At 43.1% G+C, this 23,956-nt stretch overlaps 2 protein-coding genes across 4 annotated transcripts in view; one reads left to right on the top strand and one right to left on the bottom strand.

Moving 5' to 3' along the window:
• The window catches only part of LOC107390562 (nucleolar protein 4-like), a 70,520-nt gene extending 50,967 nt beyond the window's left edge, over positions 1-19,553 (bottom strand). The window contains exons 1-2 of one of the 3 annotated variants that reach the window (XM_054745615.2): positions 19,115-19,553; positions 6,225-6,378 (exon numbers count right to left, since the gene is read on the bottom strand). In XM_054745615.2, the coding sequence (XP_054601590.1) occupies positions 6,225-6,342 (118 nt within the window). In that variant the 5' untranslated portion in view covers positions 6,343-6,378; positions 19,115-19,553. The remainder of the gene's footprint in view (positions 1-6,224; positions 6,379-19,114) is intronic. The other 2 variants (XM_070555513.1, XM_054745614.2) reach the window with 2 other exon arrangements.
• Positions 9,180-12,055, top strand: LOC139072037 (E3 SUMO-protein ligase ZBED1-like). The gene is made up of 3 exons (XM_070555223.1): positions 9,180-9,660; positions 9,716-10,476; positions 11,834-12,055. The coding sequence occupies exons 1-3, from the start codon at positions 9,180-9,182 to the stop codon at positions 12,053-12,055; spliced, it is 1,464 nt and encodes a 487-aa protein (XP_070411324.1).
• Positions 19,554-23,956: the final 4,403 nt, after the last annotated feature.

Here is a 23,956-nt window from a genome sequence, read left to right as displayed (position 1 = left end):
GATTGATTTGAAGTGGAGGCAGAGGTTGTCTCAAGTGTAATATAATCCAGCAAAAGATTTCTATACTGGTTAATGCAAAGATTATCTTTCTTTTTCCAGTTTATGAGGATAGTTTCCTTGCAGATGCATATGGCAGTCAGAACCACACGAATCAAATTGGTTTCAATCCAGACATCATCTAGTTTTCCTAGCAAACAAAATGAGGGGGAAGTTGGGATATGACATTTCAGACACTTTGACAAGTCATCACATACTCTACACCAGAATCCCTGAACAGGTGGACAGGACAGCAGTGCATGGATATAAATGTCTGGAGTGTTGTCTGTACAGTGTGCACACATGTCAGACGGCAAAACCTCCATCCTGAACATCCGATGGCCTGTATAATGTAATCTGTGCAGAATGTTGTATTGATTAACTAGTAAATTGGGGTTCCTGGTAATTTTAAGTTATTAAACATGCCTGAGACCTGAAATCCAAGTTAAGGCCGACTGATAGATCCACCTATTTTTCTATAGGAAATGCTATTGAATCATCTATTTTGGACAGTGTCTTATATACTTTAGACAGTAATTTGGGGTGGTTGAGATTCAAGAAGTGTAGTACTCTTGCTGGTGTTTGTAAATGCTCTTGATTGAGCTTAAAATTTGGTTCAATATTTTCTAATCTGCTTTGCCTTACGCCCCGGATCGCATATATGTTGTACTGCAATTTAAATGAAAAGTAATGAAGGGTGTTTCTACCACGCCAGTCACGTACTTTGAGATTTATCAACGTGTAAAAGTTCGTAATTACCATGACTACAAACACTGCTGGACTGACCATAGGGCATAGCGGGCAACTGCCCGCTGGGCCGACCCTTTCATCTTTTATGGGCCGGTGTCTGTTTTTTTTTTTTTCCTGGCCTCTAGTTGTTGCGGACAACTTGCCCGCGCCGCCCCACGCGACGCCTCGTAAAAGTTGGTGGATTGGCCAATTGGTAATAATACACTCTGGGCTGGACCAATAGCCAGAGGTCTGATGCACCCGCCAGTTGTTTGTGAATCTCAGTAAACAGACAGACGAGCTTAACAAAATGGAGAACAAAAAACGGAAAGGAGGAGCGGAGAAAATTCGACTAAAAAAGAAACTGGCCCTTCAGGCTGATGCTGGCACATGTGTTAAAATCTCACAGTTGTTTGGTAGTGAAGGTTCAAGTAAAATCCATTTAGGAAGTGATGGAGCCTCAGCCCAGCGACAGGTTGGAGAAGAAAAGAGGGAGGAGGAGGAGAAACCCGAGCCGGTGTTGTGCCATAAATTGACTCGCTGCCAAAAAATGATTAGCCACCGCGGGATCGCGCACGGTTAGGTAATTGCATTTCTAGACAAAATTCCCCAGGATTTCGCCCTAAAACTCAGCATATCTAGCAATATGGACATTCAGAAAGCAAAGATAACCTCTTCCGGTACTTAAACAGATGTTTATCGCGGATATTAGTGTGGCAGTGTTTGTGGCACCCTGCGCGGGAGCACGAGGACGTGCTTGTGGAAAGAGGGAGGAAGATGTGGCAGTGTGAGCGTCCTGTCACAATGTCCCGATTGATGATGCGCCCTGGCTACATGACCAAGGGGATGTCCCTTTGGCTGACTGGTTAGAGCGTATGACTCTCACCCTAAAGGTCTGGGGATCGAATCCCGCCCGGGCACTCGTTTCTGCACCTTGCCACATTAGTTTTTCCAGTTCGGAAGTTGTTTTAAGTGTTGCTAATTGTCTTAAACGTTCACAATGAGGATATATTAATCCTTTTTGCAATATTTGCGATTGAAAGATGGTTTGTGCCACAAACTTTGTGGTAAGAACTGGCTTTCTTTATGTTACAGCCTTGATACTAAAAAAATAAATAAACAATGTAAAATGGCACCATGTATTGAATGTAAACGTTGTATAAATGGAAATAAACAATTCTCCAGCGATTTAATTTTTTCCCCTTCCTTTCTTTAGTCCACTTGACATGGAGCCACGGTTAACTAGTTTGGGTACATTTTTACTTGAAAAATAGTATTTAAACTGATCAAGCTTTGGCTTTAATGACACTGTGTAGGTTGCTATTCATTACGTTGCTCTATTTAAAAGTAACAAGATAAAAGCACTTCAGCACATAAAATTAAGATTTTCACTTGCCAAATAGAGACTACACCCTCCCGTTTACCTATAAGAAACGCCTCAAAATATCTTTAAATTCTTTATTGATGATTTAATTGTAGACAACTAAAATGGCATTTTACTTGCCAAAAAGTAATTGAATCGCTCAGATTTTCATGGAGGCTAAAATTGACCAAATAAGGGTTTTATGTATTATCTGTTGATGTTACTGTACTCATACTGCCTACTGTGTCATCATAAACACCCCAAAAATGGCAAAAAAAAAAAAAAGAAAAAAAAAAAGATAATTTCCCTTGCCAAAAATTGATTACAGTGTCCTGGTCACGTGTAAAGGGTTAAATTTACCTAAATATTACCTTATTTATTATCTCTTGATGTTATTAGTGCCATCACAGGATGCTGGGTGTCTTCCACATTCATAAACACCCCAAAAATGGCAACAAAAAAAAAAAAGAAAAAAAAAGATAATTTCCCTTGCCAAAAATTGATCACAGAGTCCTGGTCACGTGTAAAGGGTTACATTTACCTAAATATTACTTTATTTATTATTTCTTGATGTTATTAGTGCCATCACAGGATGCTGGGTGTCTTCCACATTCGTAAACACAGAGTCCTGGTCACCCATAAAGGCTTAAATTGGCATAAATATTACTTCATTTATTATGATGCTGGGTGTGTTCCACAATCATATTCGAATAAACGTGAAAATATTCCGTCCGAATATCTGTTTCTTGTTATAAATATAACAGCTAGAAGGATTTACAGTTAAAATAGGAGAAACATTTCAGGAAACTATTGTCAATTAACCACAGAAATAGGGACTAATAACATCAAGAGATAATAAATAAGGCAATATTTAGGTAAATTTAACCCTTTACACGTGACTCCCCAGGAAGGGTCGTAACACCACTTGCCTCATGCACATAAGTGACCAAAACAAAGCAGCATGGAGACACTCCGTCTCCAACCACCTCTCAGGCAGCAGCCTGCACTCCCAAGTTCTACACGTCACCAGAACATAAACAACCGCAACACAATAAAAGCAGTGTTATACAAAGTGGAAGGCCTGTAGTGTTTATTCTCTTACAGTAACAACTTATCAATTTTTTGGAGGAATTTATTTGAGATTTTTTGGTTTTTATTAATTGTGCAATAGAAAAATAATCATCAGATTAATTGTCTAAATAGTCATTAGAATAGTCGACTATTCGATAAAATAATCGTCAGAATAATCATTTTAAAAATAATAATTTACCCCCAACCCTACTTTTTTAGAATACCAGGATAGGAAGGATGGTGTAGGTTTACTTTTATTAGATTGATACATAAATATTACCAATAAGAAAGTGTACGTTGGTGTGTGTCAGAAACAGCGTAAGGCTTAATGTCTTTTCCAAAAAAACCAGGTGATGGGCCGGTCTCCAATCAAAATGCCCGGGCTGAATTTTTGTCCCAGTCCAGCCCTGACTACAAACTAGAAATCGACACGTCGCGTATGTGACATCACCACATAATCTCCTCCCCCCTAGCGTAGCTGCTGCTTACCACATGACCAGATTGATGGTGGTTCTTTCCTCCTGTGGGAAGTTTGCTGAACTTACAGCCCTTCTCCTTCAGTTTATTCCGTGTCTGGTTCGATGACGTCACTTTCGTGAAGTGCATTTGTAGTCCTGGACTTATTTTCACACAAACCTAAACTATGGTTTCCTCCCCCATTCGAAAATAATTGCGTTCTTGGTTCTTTAAAATTCATGGACATCATATGTGAAATCCATGGCACAAAACATGTGAAATTAGAAAATAGCGTTTTTTGCCCCGTTGACTTGCGTTGGTTTTTTCGTTCTTCCGGGACCCGTGATGCAGAAGTGACTTAGGCTCCGTATTAGTGAAGACAGCTAGTGTAGTGAAGATTTTTAGATATTCCCACCATGCTGTCTTTATGCTGCTTCTTTTTGAAACTCAATTTTTTAATTTTAATCGTTATTCTAATTGCTGAAGGACACAATTAAAGCCTACTGCCTTTGTACTGCTTTATTCCTATTCTCTAAGTGTATTTGCTGCCTTGACCAGTGACTTTCCCCACTGTGGGATTAATAAAGTCTATTCTATGTATTTCATACTATGATGAGGCCAACATGCCCCACCCAGCTGATAGCAATAGCTTAGTACATCTGAAGGAAAGAAGCAGCGGAGGCAGGAAAATGCACGGGTGGAGCCATAAAACCACTATGGGGTGTTTTTTTATGAGGAAATAACAATAAAACACGATCAAAAGCTCCACAAAGTGGATTTTGTAGGAATGTTTAACATAGCTTGATCTCTACCACTAACATAGGAGCTGTACTCTGAGATCATCGTGGTCATAGAGATGAGGGGGTCCAACAAGAAGCAGAGGGAAGAGGACACCACTATACCTAACTCCTGTCCTCTCTGTTGAGAAGAGGAGAAAGAGAGAGACACAACAAAGGCTGAGATATGAGGGGTGGGGGGGGCACTTGTGTGGGTGAGAGAAAGATGCTGGACTGAGAAGATAGTCATAAAATGTAAGGAGGTAGAAGGAGGGGGATGGTGGAAAGAGACAGAGCATCACATGGAGAAATGCAGAGGGTGGGGCTTGGCCTGTGTGTGTGTGTTTGGGGGGGTCCACTTCTACATAAAAGGCTTGAGTCATTGCTATACAGTACACACACACACACACACACACACACACACACACACACACACACACACACACACACACACACACACAAATATATATATTAAATCCACAGCACAATATCATAATTTATGCGTCAAATAATACAACCACAAACACTGTTGGATCTTTATTATTATTATTACTATTATTTACTTTTCTGTTATTTATTAACATACTATTTTATACATTTAGTTACTTATTCCATCTTATTCACATGAAGGCGTCATATTTTAGCTACTCACACACACATCTATGGGTGCACTAAAGTTTGTCTCATGGAACGTACATGGAGCTGGCTCCATAGAGAAGAGATTAAAGATTTTAGATCAGCTAAAGAGAGTGCAAGCAGACGTAATATTGTTACAAGAGACTCATAGATCTGCCACATCCGCAGATGAACTTAGAACACCTGAGTTTCCCAGCATGTTCTCTGCTGCTATAACTCTAGGCAAAGAGGTGTAGCTATTTTAATACACAAAAACATCAATTTCACAGTATTGGACACAGTCTCTGATCCAGAGGGTAGATTTATAATGTTAAAAATATCTGTACAGAACCAACGCTTATGTATCGTCAGCATATACTGTCCAAATATTGATGACCCTCCATTCTTTCATAATTTTTTCTCTGTACTCTCCGATGTAGCATCACGCAAGGTCCTCTAATTTGTGGCAAAGGTCACATTTACCCAGCTGGGTCAAGCTGGGTCAAACAGTACTTTTAAATCCACAGATTAACCAAGGAGCCATGATGTCTGGAAGAACATATCACCTATCTGCTGCTGTTCCGTCCCAGGAGAAGGACACTTCAAGTCACGATAATAATTAAATAATAATATTAATAAAACACTTTGATTTTATTACTGTTTAATATAATCATCACCACAGGTGACTGCAAAGCATGGCAGTAGTGGCCGTTTGATTAGAAGCCCCTAAGCAATACTGCTAGACCTGTTGTCTGGGTTTTGTTTTTGTTGTTGCACTGTTGGTGTTACGTTACACGTTGTTATAGTATTGCTTATCTACCCATCTGTGTTTTCTAGGGGGACCAGTTTGGTGAACACATGAATGCACATTCTCACACTAGAAGGGCATGCTCTTATTGTGAAGGAGGCGTCAGAGGAAGTTGGTGGAGTTTTGGTGGTTAACCTACCTGAGGAGAGAAAGAGATCTTTGTATTTTTCGCTCGTTGGAAGTTCGCCATTAAAAAGGTTGAGACTGCAAATACCTTTTCTCGTCTCTTTCTTGTCAACTTCCTCAATAAACAGATTTTTATACATAATGGCGTATGTGATTGGTTGAATACGACTTAATAGTTACGTTAACATCAAAAAATAGTTATTTTGTTAATAATGTGACCAGGTGAGTGCTTCATGCTGCTTACCATCATCCTCTTTGCTGTGGGAGTTCAGGGAACTTTGGAGCATCCTTTCACCTCGACTTGCCGGAGACAAATCTGACACTGCTCCGAGATCAGTTGATATCCACGTGGCCTCGCTCATCACTACCTCCTCTTCGCTCGTCAGTAAAACGTCATCCTGAAGAGAAAAAATCATGACATGACACATCATATATCAAGGAATCCAAGATGGTAGTCTTACTAAGGTATTGTTTGTTTGCCAGTCCCTGACTGTTAAACGTGTTTGTATTTGTCTGATCCTAACCCTGTATAGAGAGGAAATTATCTCTGTCTGACCCCAAAACAATTTTTAATCGGAATCTGGCGCCCTTGAGCCTGCAAGGCTCCAACGAAAACTCCCCCCTCAGAAGATATGTGGAATGTGCCGTCGCTATGGAAACTCAACTCTGTCTCCTTTCCCAGCCTGGGCGGGACAGCGGGAAGGCCGCTGAATTGTTCCAGGGTCACTGCAACCCTCAGTGCTCCTCCCCCTATCCACACTGAGGTGACATGCGCTGCTTATCGTGGCTGCAGGAACTGAAGTGGGGATAGGCCCAACCCACCACCCCACCCAGTGGACACTTATGTTGTGTTGTCTGAAGTCTGTTGCATATATGTTTGAGGTGTTGTTTTTTTTTTTTTTTTGCAGAGCAAAGCTGCCCGCCCGGTGGAGGGTAACTCTCAAGTGCCTTTTTTTTCCCTCCACCTGAACCAATCCTCATGTAACCCTCTGATCTCTATTAAGGTAGCGCGACTCAGGGCTGAGAATGACCACAGTCACCAATTCTTGTCATGTGTCTTGCCCATGTATGTCTGATCTCTGAATTGTGTGTACTGAAACTCTAATTTCCCTCTGGGATTAATTAATAAAGTATCTTTGATTTGATTTGATCTGCTTCACACTCAGCTGCAAACCGCTCCAGCGAAAGCCAAAGATCACGTTCTGATCATGTTAACAGCACCACATCATCTGCAAAAAGCAGAGACCCGATCCTCGGGCCACCAAAATGGAAGCCCTCAACACCTTGGCTTCTCCTACAAATCCTGTCTATAAAGGTTATGAACAGAATTGGTGACAAAAGGCAGCTTTGGCGGAGTCCAACTCTCACAGGGAACGAGCCGGACTTACTGCCGGTAATGCGGACCAAGCTCTGGTACCGGTCCAACAGGGACCTAACAGCCTGTATCGAAGGCCTGGTACCCCGTACTCCTGGAGTACCCCCCACAAGGCTCCCCGAGGGACGCGGTCAAACGCCTTCTTCAAATCTACAAAACACGTGTAGACTGGTTGGGCAAATTCCCACGCACCCTCCAGGACCCCCTAAGGGTATAGAGCTGGTCCAGTGTTCCATGGCCAGGACGAAAACCCCATTGCTACTCCTGAATCTGGGATTCAACAAACGATGGACCCTCCTCTCCAGAACCCCTGAATGGAGTTTGATCCTTTTTCTATAAATTTTAACACTAAGCTTGAAACAAAAGTTCATTTATACTCACTAGGGCTGCTCAATCAACCACATTTAATCACAATTACGATCTGGGTTTTGAACGATTATAAAAACAAGCCGATTATTTGCTCTTCCCTTATGGTTTACTACGAGTTACAAATCACATGTACTGTACATCCCAATAGCGTTGTCAATTTAGCAACTTTGTGACTATTCTTAACAACTTCTCAGACTCAATTCTTGACTTATTTTTTCTAAAAGCACCTAGCGAACAACCTAGAAACATTTCTGGGAACACTACTGTCATCGATATTTAGCAAAACACTCAGCCTGCGCTCTGGATCGTCCTTCCAGACAATAGGAAAGGGAATGATGTAGTGATGTGTGGTGGTGGTCGGAGCAACCGGTGGCGCAGATGCTCGGCAGCCTCGCCTCTGTCAGTGCGCCCCAGGGCAGCTGTGGCTACATCGTAGCTCAGCCCCACCAGGGTGTGAATGTGTTTGTGAATGGGTGAATGACTGATTGTGTTGTAAAGCACCTTGGGGGGTTCCAGGACTCTAGAAGTTGCTATATAAAATACAGGCCATTTTACCATGTGTCAATCGCAAAGGAGATGGCTCTCAGGCCTACCTTCCAAGCTGCAAAAATGGCAGAATGTGCACAGAATGTGTATTGTGGCAGTTTCCATGTCAAGTGGACGGGCAGAGCAGACTGCTAAAAGTAAGCACCCAGCAAGAGCAAGGACACTGACTCCAGGGATTACAGTGAACCCCTACTCATGGTGCAGACTAGAAAACAACCAAAAATAGCAAAGACAGAACAGTTAACAAAAGACTAAGAACATCCACACAACCTTATAAATAAAACCTTACAAAACACACCACAATAGAACAAAACAACTGACAACCCATTACCTACAATGCACCATGCCCACTGCCTGTTATACAATTGGCAGGTTCACTAGGCGGTCCCAACCTTGGTCCTATAGCCAAGAGAGGGCATCGGCAATGGCATGTTGGCAGCCCGGACAATGTCAGATCTCTAAATCATACTCCTGTGGGATCTCCAACCATCCAGCCACCTGTCCCTCCAGTTGCATAAAGTTCAACAACCAAGTAAGTAGGGATGTTGAAAAAAAATTGATTTGTATCCGAATCTCGATTCCTATTTAACAAGATTCTGAATCAATCCCAAATGTTTACGTTTCGATTATAAAAAAATACATGTTTTCTGAACCTTTCTAAGTTTTCGCTCAGCGTTGTGTTGGTCATGCAAAGGCCTCCGTCCCTTTGTTTCAGCAAGGGGCGTGTCTGACGCGCTATCAACAGACTAGCTTTAGCTAGCAGCCTGATGCTTCAGCATGGAGGAGGAAAGACAAATACGGCCAGCCCCGTCTTCACTGAAGGCAAATGTTTGGGCGCACTTTGGTTTTTACACTTTCCTGGATAAAAAGGAGCTTGACATGGCGTATTCAGTGAGCAAAATTTGCTAAATGAAAGTCAAGTACTTCGGGAATACTTCAAATGCCCGAGCCCACCTCTTACACCATCGCCCGGAGTTAAAAGAAGCGGAGCAGCCGCTGCCGCCTCAAACCCCTGGCCAGCGCACACTGCATCACTTTGCTAAGCTTCCTGCCAACTCCGAACGAGCTAAATGGATAAGTAAAGCTATCGCTTGTTTCATTTCAAAAGACCTTCGCCCCTACAGCTTTGTTGAAAACGAAGGCTTTAGATTCGTGCTGCGCACCACTGAGCCCAAGTATGTGATACCGTCGCATCAGTTTTTCACAGAGAAAGCCATTCCACAACTTCACGAAGAGACTAAAGCTAAACTGCCAGAAGCCTTGGCTAAAGCCCACAGAGTGGCGCTAACCTGTGATGCGTGGACTTCCAGAGCAACCCACTCCTTCGTTACGTTCACGGCTCACTACATCACAGACACCTGGCAGATCGAGTCGCGTGTTACAAACACGAGTGATGCATGAAAGCCACACTGCAGCTAACGTGAATGAGGTGGTCCACGCTGTAGCAGATGAATGGAACCGACAAATCAGGGATGTAGTTACAGGTAACGCTGCGAACATGCTGGCTGCTGTGCAGCTCGATAATTTAACACACAGCAAGTGTTTTGCACACACTTTAAACCTGGCTGCTCATCGAGCATTGAAGCTTAACCATGTGTCACGACTCCTTGGGAGAATAAGGCGAACCACTGGGTTTTTCCACCGAAGCCCCATTGCAAGTCATGCACTGCAAGAGAAGCAGAACCTTCTGCAGCTGCCAGCACACAAACTGAAGACTGACGTAACAACGAGATGGAACAGCGCTTACGAGATGGTCAAAAGATATTTAGAGCAACAGCCTGCAATCTGTGCTGCTCTCCTCTCTCCTCACGTGAGAAAAAGTGGAAGTTCAGGAGACACCTGCACACTCAGTGAAACCGACATCTCCAACGCTGAGGAAAGGGCCAAAGCACTGAAACCTTTAAAGGATGCAACAAACATCATGTCAGAGGACTCTTGCCCCACACTCCCAGTGACCGCTCCACTGCATGCTCAGCTGCTTCAGGACACCGAAGCAGCTTCTGCTGCGGATGAGGCACCACTCGTGCAGGAAATAAAAAGGACCCTCCATGAAGATCTTTCAAAGAGATACACAAGTTTCCAGAGCAAGAACATTCTCCTCACTGCATCCACACTGGATCCCAGGTTCAAAGCCCTCCTTTTCCTCAGCAGAGAGGAACAACTGGATGTCCATGCCAGAGTGACTGCAGAGGCTGCAGCTCTTGAGGTAAAAATGACATGTTTATAAATTATTTTTTACATGTGGACTTGAACATGTAAATTATGAAATTTAAAGTGGTTTCTGATATGGCTTATCTGCAGAAAGAGGTAGAGCCCTGCACTGAAGCCCTAGGCCCTCGGGTCGGCCCGGCCCGAGGGCCGTCGGGCCGGGCTTCGGGCCAACGACTGTGTAATTACCTCGGACACGGGCCGGGCCGGGCGCCTTTATTTTTAATCGAATTCATTAAAAAAATTGAAACACCAACGCAGCAGTAGAGCCCTGCGCGGGACTGTTTTCTTCATCCCGCTTCTGCTGAATTTCTGACCATTACCGCCTGCAACTGCAGCGTGTGTGTTACACTCCCGCCCGCACCTGCAGCGTGCATGTCTACTCCCGCCCACAACCGCAAAACTCGGAGAAATTATTACCTCACAATAAAAGAGATGTATTGAGTTTGCGTCCTCTCTGGTCCTGGAGAAAACATGTCACAACCCGCGGCTCTTCCATCCATCTGATGCGGCTCTCTGTGCTTGTAAAATAATGAATGGATATTTAAATTAAATGCTTTATATTTTACTGAATTAATTTTATATCTGTAAGGCAATTCTATGTAAAGATTGTCTGCGTAAACCTGAACAGGCCCAACCCGGTCTTACTGTGAGACCGGGTTGACGCGTCACGCTTGTACGTAATCATATCGGCGCTTTATGAGCTGACGAGGATGTGAGATTCTGGGATTCTCCTCAGGCGGCTCCTGGATGCGTCGCCACATTGGAGACAGGAACAAGCGCTATTCAGCCAAAGTTTCATAATCAGGGAACATTTTCTAAGTGACAAGTCTCTCTGAGCGGCAGGGTTTGGAAAACACTCGCTTCAGTCGGAGGAACCTTCCCGCATGCGCTCTGGTTCTGCGACGCGCTCCAAGCCCCTCTCCACATCTTCAGCTCGCTGTGCACATCTGCGCTGACAGCGAGCTGCGCTGAGCAGCTCAGATGTTCAGATGGGAATCTTTTCTTGGGTGGTTTAGCTACATCTGCGATGTGCGTTGAATAAAATGTCAGTTCGTCTGCATGCGTCGGGGTAATTCTTTCTATTCTTTCTCCGTCAAAATAAATGGTCAAATACGGGAACTATCCGGTCAACACAAGCCCTGCTTTTGACTGTTTTTCCGTGACGGTAAATGAGGGAAAAACAAATTGATCGGATCCTGCACGTCTTTTAACACATTGGTCAGGATTGACGCACTTTGTTTTCATTTAGTTGGTTAAAAAAAGTCGGGCTCGGGTCGGGCCAGAGAATCCTGAAAATATTTTCGGACCGGGTCGGGCTGGGGCTCAGATTTTAGGCCAGTGCAGGGCTCTAGAAAGAGGTGGTGTCAGCTGAAGTTGGAGCTGAAAATCCAGTGACCAAAGAAGAAGAAGAAAGCCCTCCTCCAAAAAGAGCCTTAGCACTGGTTAACCTGCTTGGAAGAACATTTATGGAGGTGAGAGCTGTCCCCAAATCTGCCGGCAGCAGAGCTGAAGAGGAGCTGAGGAAGTATCTGGAGGTTCCTCCTTTGTCTCTCTCTGAAGACCCCCTTCAGTGATGGAGTTCCCATGAGGCATCTTTCCCTCTCATGGCTAAATTAGCTAAACGCTACCTTTGCAAACCTGGCACCAGTGTTGCAGCAGAGAGAGTTTTCTCTACTGCTGGGGATGTAGTGACTGCGCAGAGGCGCAATCTGACCCCAGACCATGTTGACCAGCTGCTCTTTCTGCAAAAGAACCTGAAACTTCCTAATGATGAACAGTAATACCTCATACTGTGAGCGTTATGTTAAACATTGTAGTGTCACAGTGTAAAACTTCTACTAAATAGTTTTATTTCAGTTAATTTTTCAAACGGCCTGATAAGGGCTGATAGCCACTGCTCAGTTATCTTAAGTTATTATTTTGCTTTGTCTCAGGGTTTAGATGTGCCTGGATATTTGTTTGAATGACTGTTAGACACAGATTTGTTTTGAATTCCTGCCAAATAAGAACTGTTTGTTACAAGTTGGTGAAGCACGTTGAGATGTATGTTTTCTACATTTACAAAACTAGCACTGTTAAATGTTTTTAAATGTTTTTATCTCGTAAGTAGAGATCTACTAATGTTCTAAGTTCAATCAATCAATCAAAGCTTTATTTAGCTTTATTTATACCAAGTTGTCACTTATTGGAGTTGTAAGATTCACATTCCTACAAGTAAGGTTAGCATGGTCAGTCCAGAGTAGGGTTGCACGATATTACAAAAACCTGCGATGTGCGATAACAATGATTAATATTTCGATGACAATATTACTTGCGATTAATAAAAACTTAACTCAAGAATAAAAATAATCAAAACAAATAAATAAATAAATCACTAAATAAATCATAAAAATTAGAAAAGCAAAAGATGTGAGGGAAGAGGAAAGCAAAATGAACAAGAAAAGGCAATCAGTGGATCCCGGGAAAAGCAGAATCAGCAGAAAGAGCAGAAAAAAGCTAACTCAGGTGTTTGCTAACCATCAAAATTAAGTGTCGAGGGCGGGCATCTAACCTATGAGAACCCACCCAATTGGCCAAATGGGTGAAGAGCTCTATTTGATTTGTTAAAAAACATCATGCTTCCATTTGATTGACCGAATGCATTATGTGTAGCAAACATTTGAGCTGACCATTCATTACAATATTTATCTGTTCTTTGCAATATGTATATTGTGCATGCTGATATCGCGATAACGATATATTTGCGATATATATATGCAAAGAGCAGTACCACGCACATCAACACATGCCCGCCAGTGGGTCAGAAGGTCCAGTCTAATGATACAGTCATCCCAAATATTGGCTAGCCAAAAGTCATGCTCACTCTGGTGATTTCTGACCACCACTGGCAACAGTCCCTTGCCTGGCATGATGGTTTTTTTCACCTATCACTGTGAGTAATGCAGTCTTAGTGGAGGTCTACCCCGCTGTGAGGGAATCTGCAGTCCCTGCTAACAGTCCCTTCCTGACCATGCAAATAGTACACCCAGCAGGGCTAGCCATTGATTAGGCAGTCCAAGTATAACCCATGGGGAGGGCCACAGCAGCCCACTGAAGGAGGGACGATCCCAAGGGGTGATGTTGTACGAGGTGAGGTTTGCCTTACTGCACCACCCTGCTTGTGATTCCTGGTGTCTCTTGCCTGGGTCGGGTCTTGGGGCTAGGCTGTCTCTGGCAAAGTACCCCAGCTCTCCGCTGTGGTGGCCACAACTTGTGGATGGTGGTTGTCATGGGGTTCAGGAATGTTGAGCATGACTAGCTTGACTGACTTCTTCAGGTACATCACCCACTTCTATGTCCGTAGCCCTAATCAGTGAGGGTCGCCCCATTGACTCAAGACACAAAACGTCCTGGAAAGGTAGTGAGCAAACAACAACCTCAGTTTTTCTAAACATCCCGTCTTCTGCGCGCAACGCGTTACAAAACTGCCATGAGCGCCCAGGGACCATCTACAAATGTAAACATCACTCTGCAGGTGATGCAGCCAGATCATTGCAAATAATGTCAATATTAAGGTTCTTATTTTCATGTCTTTCCAAGAAATTTGGAGTATCGATAGAGTGTAAATTTCATAATACTGCAGCAAAGGTCACGTTTAAAAAATGTTGTATTCGTTTTCCTCTGATCTGTGTATTAGTCAGGGTTTTCCTGGCTCAAATTGAGGCAGAGGTGGTACCATCCTTCCTGGCCATGTGCCAGCACATGCATACTCTGTGCATTCAACTGCCTCCCTTTTTTAAAGGCCAAATATTTTTTCGTTAAGTGTTTTAATCTAAGCTTCTGTTGATCAATAAAATATTCCATTTGACAACAATTCAAGTGAAACAAAACTGGTTTGCTGCTAAAAAAAATATGAAATAAAACAACAAAATTATCAGGCTGAAATAACAGACTCTTATTATGAAAGGCTCAATAATATGCATTAGATTGGTGTTTTGTTCCCTTTTTCCCATCTGATATTTATAGTAAAAAATAATTTTAATATTTGACCTACATTTCAGTAACATTTTAGGTTTGTATTAATAACACTCATCTTAGTTAAAATAACACAAATATATCCTGTCAAATATAATAAATTTCATTAACATGCATTTGTATTGGAAATGGTAATAACATTTAATTTCTACTGCTAACAATGTAATGGTGGCATGTCTCAACAAAGTTGATGGACTGGTACGAAAAGGGGTGAAGATGAACAAAACTACTGCACAACCCGTAGGGAGCTCCTGGCAGCTGTAGATTTCACTTCCCATTACAGGCTATATTTACTATTCCGCTCCTTTACTGTCCGTACTGACCACAGTAGCCTTCGCTGGCTGACCAGACTGAGAACCACAAGGCCAGCTGGCACGGTGGTTAGAAAAGTTGGCCGAGTTTGACTTTATCGTTATTCACCATCCCGGCAAAGTTCACCAAAATGCAGATGCGCTTTCCAGGCAGCTGTGTCGGGGTCCTTGCCCCTGCGCCGTAAGAGAACCTGACATGAGTAGTGACCAGATTCACAACAAAGCAGTGCAGTGTGACCTAACTGACCACTCCACAATAGCTGTGCCTGTCACATCCACTCCAGAGCAGTCTCTAGTGGGGATAGTGGGACTTGGGTCTGAGTCACCAGTAGTGGGGGTGGAAGACGTACATACCATCCACGCCCCCACCTGTCTAAGTATCCACAAAATAAGTGAGCCACCGCCAACAAACTTGCTCCAGGGATAGACACTACAGCAGCTAGGCACAGCCCAAAGGAGCGACTCTGATATTGCACCAGTTTGGCATTGGGTGGTTAATGGGGAGGACGGTCCATCATGGTCAACCACAGCCACCCATAGCCCCACCACAAAAGCTTACTGGTCACAGTGGAAAAGACTGTACATTAAGGATGGGGTGTTACTTAGAAAGCTTTTCTGCCCTGAAGGAAAGACTTTTTACTTCCAGATCATACTACCCCACTCATTACGTAGAGCTGTAATGCTGCAGATGAACGATGGTCCAGTCAGGGGACATTTTGGGGGAGGACTCTAGCGCGTGTTAAAACCAGGTACTACTGGTACAATATGAGGGACGACGTGACTCTGTGGTGTCGTACATGCACAAGCTGTGCTGCTAAGGCTCGTACAAAGAAAACGCCGCAGGCGGCTATGGGTTCCGTGTAGGTGGGAGCACCCATGGAAAGGATGGCAGTTGACCTCATGGGGCCATTAAACGAGACTGACCGACACAATCGCTTCATTGTAGTTGTACAAGACTATTTCAGTAAGTGGGTGGAAGCATACCCTGTACCCAATGAACAGGCAGTGACTGTTGTGGAAAAGATAGTGTCAGAGTGGATGTGTAGATATGGAGCTCCACATGCCCTACATCAGAGGTCCCCAACCCCCGAGCCACGGACCGGTACCGGTCCTTGGGTCATTTGATACCGGGCCGCACAGTGTTTTCGCACAGAAAAAAAATATTACACAGTGAATTTTATTTTGAAAAATGACCGGATTCACTTAATTACACCCACCTTCCTCTCACTCTTGATGCATGCGTAGAAGCTTGCCTGGGTCACGTTGTACGGTACCGCTCAAAACACAACACACCCTTATGCTAGCAAAATGAGTAAAAAAACAAGCATCTCTTGAAAGTTTCTTTGTGAAAGGGAAAAGGCCCAGTGAGGAGACAAAAGAAAAGAAGACTACGACTACCAAAAAGAAGAAAGCTGTATTTAACAGACAATACCTGGAGTCCTACTTGAAATATAGATTCATCGCGGCAGGTGATTGCCAGGCTCCAAACAGAACAGTCAAAAGCGGGCTTGTGTTGACTGGATAGTTCCCGTATTTGACCGTTTATTTTGACGGAGAAAGAATAGAAAGAATTACCCCGACGCATGCAGACGAACTGACATTTTATTCGTTTCGCACATCACAGATGTAGCTAAAAGATTCCCATCTGAACATCTGAGCTGCTCAGCGCAGCTCGCTGTCAGCGCATATGTGCACAGCGAGCTGAAGTTGTGGAGATTGGTTTGGAGCGCGTTGCAGAACCAGAGCGCATGCGGGAAGGTTCCTCCCACTGAAGCGAGTGTTTTCCAAACCCTGTCTCTCAGAGAGACTTGTCACTTAGAAAATGTTCCCTGATTATGAAACTTTAGCTGAATAGCGCTTGTTCCTGTCTCCAATGTGTCATCCAGGAGAAGCCCAGAATCTCTTCAGCTCAGGAAGCGCATATGATTACGCACATGCGTGACCCAACCCGGTCTCACAGTAAGACCGGGTTGGGCCTGTTCAGGTTTACGCAGACAATCTTTACATAGAATTGGCTTACAGATATAAAATTAATGCAGTAAAATATAAAGCATTTTATTTAAACATCCATTCATTATTTTACAAGCACAGAGAGCCACATCAGATGGATGGAAGAGCCGCAGGTTGTGACATGTTTTCTCCAGGACCAGAGAGGACGCAAACTCGATACATCTCTTTTATTGTGAGGTAATCATTTCTCCGAGTTTTGCGGTTGTGGGCCCGGAGTAGACATTAGGGCTGTCGCGATTGAGGAATTCCCCCTGCGGTGAGTCAGGGCAGCTCAATATTGCGGTATGCGATATTATTGAACCCCGTTTTTATTTATGTACTTAGCAAATTTGTTTGTTAATTACTAAACTCATGGCAATATTTCCTTTGAAACATTGTGCTTACACATTTAAAACATGTTAGAAAACTACATGGCCATTTTTAACACTTTATTGAATGCAGATCGAAGGGCAGTAACGGCATTCTCTGACTGAACTTAAAAACAACATTCAGGAGGTTTAACTTTGAAATGCAAATTTGGCTGCAACATCTAACAGAAATTAAAAAAAGTGCCCTACTATCTCCTCGATCAGCGCGGACTTTACCTCTCAGCATGCGCTGTCGCGAGATTTAATCAAGTGCGGTAATTGCGGTGGCACGTCATGCAGCGCGGTGGGTTTCTTAATATCGCGATATATTGTTCTTGCGATTATTGCAACAGCCCTAGTAGACATGCACGCTACGGGTGCAGGCGGGAGTAGACATGCACGCTACGGGTGCAGGCGGGAGTTTAACGTTGCAGTTGCAGGCGGTAATGGTCAGAAATTCAGCAGGAGCGGGATGAAGAAAACAGTCCCGCGCAGGGCTCTACTGCTGCGTTTGTGTTTCAATTTTTTTTATGAATTCGATTAAAAATAAAGGCGCCCGGCCCGTGTCCGAGGTAATTACACAGTCGTTGGCCCGAAGCCCGGCCGTCGGGCCGTCGGGCCGGGCCGACCCGAGGGCCTAGGGCTTCAGTGCAGGGCTCTAGTCAGCAGTCTGTTTTCTTAGCGCGGATTCTTGTGTGTGTGAGCTGTTAATGTTCGACCAAACAAGAACGAAATAAAGGGATATAAAACAAAGGATCCAACATGCCTGTTCAGCCTCCGTACTACAGTTAGGAGATTTGGGGCAGGGGAAGAAAAGTAACACATGTAAGGTTCATATATATGAAACTGCATTGCTGCAGTACTTTTATTTTGAAAATGATCATGGACTTTACACTGAAACAGTGTGCGATTTTCCTGCCTAGCAATCTTAAGTGTACAAATTGACGTGTCATAGAAGCGGTTCGCTTGAAAAATAGAACCCGATCTATCTTCACGCCTGGAAATTATTGTGTCGCTGCTGGTCTGAAACAGTCCACAGACTATAACTGGTTCTATATGAAACGGTGACATTCCGCTGCTGTTGCACGCTGCTGATGTTTTCAATGTGAACCCGGGGTAAGACAGGAAAACGCATGCATGCCGCCAAAAACTGCTTCTGGGGTGATTTTCATGAGGCAATAACAATAGAACATCACAGGTACCGTACATCTTTATCCTGTGTGTTTATAGAGAAGCCCCTCCTACGCACTAGTGGTGGTCATGTATTCAGGATAAGTTTAATTACAATCCATCCTAACATGACTAAGAGCTCAGAGGCCACCCCCCACCACACACACACACACACACACACACACACACACACACACACACACACACACACACACAGAACCGGAGGAAGCTCCAGCTTGAGCCTCACCGGCCTGCACGCGCAACATGTTCCCACCAGGTCCTTGGTCATTCCTTAGCAACCACCCACCCGCACAAAGACGCGCGCGCGCGCATCTTTGGTCCCACAAGCCGCAGCACAATGCAAGCAGGTCAGCTGCGCTGCGTGTGTCATAAACAATATCAAAAACATATTAAACAATATCTTCAACAACAATAATAATAAGCTGAGCCTGGCTGATAATAATTATAATAATAATCATTATTATTATTGTTGTTGTTATTATTATCAGCCAGGCTCAGCTTTCCGCAGGGCGGAGCGGCCCAGTGGACCTGCACACCACCGCAGCCCCTCGGGCACCAGCACTAACATCTGTTTTATTATTGTAATAATAATTGTTGTTGTTGTTGTTGTTGTTGTTATATTGACCATGCTGATTCTGATCAGCGGTCATCAGCACTAGCAGCAGCAGCAGCAGGGGAAGGCTCTGCAGCTTCCTCCTGCCCATCAGTCTTCAGGAAACAAGGTGAAACTGACCACACACATAACAAAGCGCGCTCTTACCCTCCGTTTGCAAAATGACAACCGCCACCGTAGCTTCCTTTTTTCTGGGTCTGCTGATGGGTTAGTCTCCTGGTTCCGGTCCTGGTCCGTTTAAACGGGCTGGGACCGCTGCACACTGGCAAGAAGTGTGAGCACAGCAGGAAGCTGATGAATCGTAGGATGTCCAAGGCAGGTGTCGCCCTTCTCGCCTCTGATTGGCTAAAAGGGCTCTCCTACAAATGGCCATTGCTGGGTTTCACATGACGTTGCAACTACGTCACCAAATGCAGATGGAGTCCGGAAGTAGACGGTGCTGCACAACCCACTGTTTACTTTGGTGACAGGGCGTTAAAATGCCGAAATTCTCTGCGGTATACGGTTATTAAAATCACTCTAACCGGGACAAACACAAACGTTTTCTCCAAGTCCTGAATGTAGTCCGCCACAAGGACTTAATTAATAAAAACTACTGAAAGAAGACGGCAGAGGTGGATCAGTAAGCTACGGCTTCAAACAGGAGCTGAGACGGACAGTGGTGGAGTTTACAGCTATCACTTTCTACCAGCTAAGAGATTACTGAGTGTTTTATTAAACTGTTGCTTAGGAACAGCCATAAAAACCACAAGTTAACAGTTTTATACTGTTTTCACGTGTCCTCACTGCAAGGCCATGGGAAGTGAGGTGCTGAGGGTGCTGCAGCACCCCCTTGTGGATAACAAATTATATGCATGTTGGTATTCTGCAAAAGTAAAATTAATTTATTATACATCATTTTGAGTTTAACTGAACACAACTACGAATACATATTTATTATTTTCAAATACATTTTTGTATGTCAAACATATGCTGAGCTAGCTTGTATAAGATATGTGTGTACACTAGGGCTGCAACAACGAATCGATAAATTCGATGAAAATCGATTACTAAAAGCATTGGCAACGAATTGCGTCATCGATTCGTTGTGTCGCACAACTCTTCCAAAAGCCCCCCCCCCCCCCCAATAATTGGGCTCCCCAGAAGCCTCTGTGTAATCCATACCCTCTCCAGTAGTGTTAGTTATACGGTGTTTATAAAAGCCCCTCAGACATTACTGACATGTTCTAATATTATCAGATGAAAAACTAAATTATCAGACATGCTGTCTCATCTGCTGCTTTTCTAAACTTGCAAAAAGTAACAAAACCATGTGAAAGCCACTATTTGTGGATTCTCTGAAAGTTTCCATGGAGTGTGTGACAACTTATTTTTTCATTGATCCTATCATCTAATCTCACAGTTGAAACAAGCATCCTTAATAATCTGTGCACAGGAAGCTTACCGATGCTGTAGTAAAACAAAAGGTATAATAATTTATTATTAATAAAACCTTGTTGCAGCAGTAAAGCAGAAAAATTAGATTTTGCATTAAATATGCAAAATATTTACATATGAATTGTTTTAGAGCCCTTTTATTGGCAGAATCTGATATTAATTTAGTTCTTACAAAAAATGGGTCCCAACATGGTTTGTGTGGCGTTGCCATAGTGTGACGTCATAGGCACAGATCCCCTGTCCTCTTGTTTGGAAATGGAAATATGGTCACCCTACATTAAACAAACTGTCCACCCGGGCTTTTGCACTGCACAGAGACGCTTCGCTGCCTACGACTGAATGTCAGTTGAGAGTCAGTCTCATGCAGACTGACCAATGAAGAGAGGGCCTCAAGTTAAGACCCTCTCCTCATTGGTCAGTCCACACGAGGTGGGTCAAAGGTTACTCTGGGCGGGTTACGTGTTGTCAGGCATTCAAGTATTGAGTATATTTACTGCATATTACAGTAAAATATTCTGTATGTGACCACATTATGGTGATCCTTGGGTCGTGATGATGGAGCCCTTGAATATTGTTGCCCAGGGTACAACAAAGTGTTAATCTGGCCCTGGTTCCGCCGTCACATTCCCGCAGAAACTGGTTGATCACACCGGGGCCAGACTACTAGCATGTGGTTTTACAACCACAATGTCCTCAGAAGCAAAAACGCTTTTAAAAGGGAGGGAGGAGTCCTAACTGTTGCTGCAGGCGTGTTGTGTGAGAGTGCAGTTATATACTGGTTAATATATTTTTGGGTTCAGTTGCTTTCATGTGGCCTAATGTGAGTCTATTTGGGATCATTGGAATGATCAGCAGCATTTCTTGATGTGACTTTATGGCAGTTGCCCAGGGCATCATCGCAAGGAGGATGGCATTCATTTACTTTTGTTTTATTTGGTATTTTTTCAGTCATTTTTGGAAATAGTGATCAATTTTGATTAATTCACAGCCTATGTTTAATTACATTTAAAATAAATGTTAACAGATGAGATCAAACAAAACAGATGAGAATTGCCCTTAAGCTGTTTAACTTGGACCAAGCATTTTAGGTCACAGATAGATGTAGCTTAGGGTCTCTGTCTATACACCTTATAAGACAATTTAGGTGATGGCATGTTGTTTTTCTGCTATTGAACTGTTTTCTAATAATGTTGTGTTTAATAAAGTGAAGGAAGGAGAGAAATAATGTTTCCCTAGCAGTTTTAAAAAATTTCCCCATGTAATGCGATTAATCGATTAATCGTGTCGAGACCCCATCCGATTCATCGATTATCCAAATAATCGTTTTTTGCAGCCCTAGTGTACACACACAGGGACACTTGTTTATTTGTCTGTTGATTTGTTATCGGGATGAGAAACTCACTAGATTGTCTTTATTCCGTTTTGTTCGTGTATTTAGATGTTGTTGTTGTTTTTTTTTTTTTTTTTTGCTATTTTACTCATAATCATTGCTTTTCGAAGAAGACCTCCATGTTGGTTTTCCGGTAATTAATGTGGCCGTCGCTTAGATGTAAACCGGCGTAACATTTATTTACGTAGTGCACCTGTGTGGAAATGTTATGGAACAGTTGGATATATGAGACATGATGATGCAGCGTTTCATCAGCACACTTCTGGCACTCAGGAACACTTGTGTCATCATAAAAGTAAGTAAGACCGATTCCATTGTTGCTCTTTTTTTCACTCTGTGTGGAAAGGTTGATCAGATCTGTGCTCGTTACAGTGGTCCTTAGTCACGTGAGTTACGTTCCAAAAATAACCCGTAAAATCCACAAAGTAGTCAACTTCATTTTTACATGTTTAGCGTACGCAGCTACCTTTTGGGTCACACACGAAAACACACCAGACTCCGTTTCTCAACTGTTTTGTTTCTAGCATTGGAGCTGATTTGCGTCTCCTCCTCCTGTGCGGGAGCGCAGGTTACTGATGCGCTCCCGCTGTTGCACAGAACACTCCTCTCCCCACAGACGTTCTCGTCCCAGCGCACCGCCGCAAAAGCCCCTCACTACAGGCCTTATGCTCTTTTTTCAGATATGCATTAACGTTTTCACTTTTCTCTCGTCTTTACACATTCTCAAAGTTCAAACCTTCAGATGCAGAACACAAAGTGCTGTAAAACAAAAAAAAAGCGTGCAAAATGGAGCTAAAACTACTGAAAGGTGAACCGCTACTGCACTGACGTTTGCTGATATCCGTCTGAAACAGTTTTTCTGTGGTGTCACGTGTACATAAGGAACAGGTTTTGTTTTGGTTTTAGTTTCCATTACATAAGGAGATGTTCTTGGAGGGTGGTTCTGTTGATACGCACTCAGGTGTCAGATCTGTTGTCTGAAGAGCTGCAGAGCAGCAGCTCCATGCCAACGTGCGGTTCGGTGTGGATTCTGGAAGTTTTGACTTGTTATTTGTGGGTTTCCCAGTGTTAATGGTAATAAGCTGCTGTTATGTTGAAGAATGAACCAAGAATAATTGAGGCTTACTAGTATTACACATACATATATGTGTATGTTAAACACATGTGCGGTTTTTTGTATGTGGCTGATCACAGCACCCCCTAGAGGAAATATGCTCCCACGGCAGCTGCCTCACTGGAAATAGCTTTGAGAGTGCTAATGTTTTTAGCAGTTAGCTTAGTGTTGTAACGTAGTGTTTATACCTTATTAAAATCAAACAACCCAACCAGAATTTTGGTTTTAAAAGGTATAAAAAGTTAGTTACAAGTAGATCCTAGCACATACTGATTGTTAGCATTAGCAACAGCATTATAATCATGAGCTAATGAATTGAAGTAGCACAGCTCACTACCAAGCAAAAACAAGACGATGGTCATGTAAAGCTTATCCGGATCAATAAAAGGTGAACCAACCTGAAATAAAACAGCTGTAGGCTTCCAGGCTTGTAAAAGGCTGTTGTTTGGTTTGCAGTGTGATATGAGGAAGGCAACACAAGGTAGTTTGTTGCAGATCGCTTATTTTTACTATTTATTTATTTATTTATTTATTTATTTATTTATTTATTTATTTATTGACTTATATTTAAAGAGCAAGTCAACCCCTACCAGAGTCTAACTCCACTCCCACTTCATGTTTGAAAAATGCAACAAATGCTGTTGCCTGGCAGACCGAGAAGGCAGAGCTGCTAACAAATACACACACACACAGGCTCACGACAGCATTGTGACATCATAATGTACCAGTTTACATCATAGCATACCTCTTAGCCAATAGTGATAGCAGATTTAGATTAAAATGCAGTGCAGAGTTTTTGCCTGACGACGGCACAACACCGACAGTTTTAGGCAGAATATTTAAAGTTTAACTAAGATGCACTAAAGTACCAAATTATTGACTACACATGTCTGCAGCACAATTAAACACACATTTATATAGTTTATCAGCAAAAAAAAGTTGATTTGGGGGTGACTTGCTCTTTAAGGAGGATAAAACCACTTGAAATGACGCATCTCGTTTACAAGTGGGTCCTCCTGGAAACAAAGATGCAAATATAAAGACAAGA

This window comes from Nothobranchius furzeri, chromosome 10 (genome assembly GCF_043380555.1).
Source record: "Nothobranchius furzeri strain GRZ-AD chromosome 10, NfurGRZ-RIMD1, whole genome shotgun sequence".
Lineage (NCBI taxonomy): Eukaryota > Metazoa > Chordata > Actinopteri > Cyprinodontiformes > Nothobranchiidae > Nothobranchius > Nothobranchius furzeri.
This window is presented reverse-complemented; position numbering and strand designations above follow the sequence as displayed.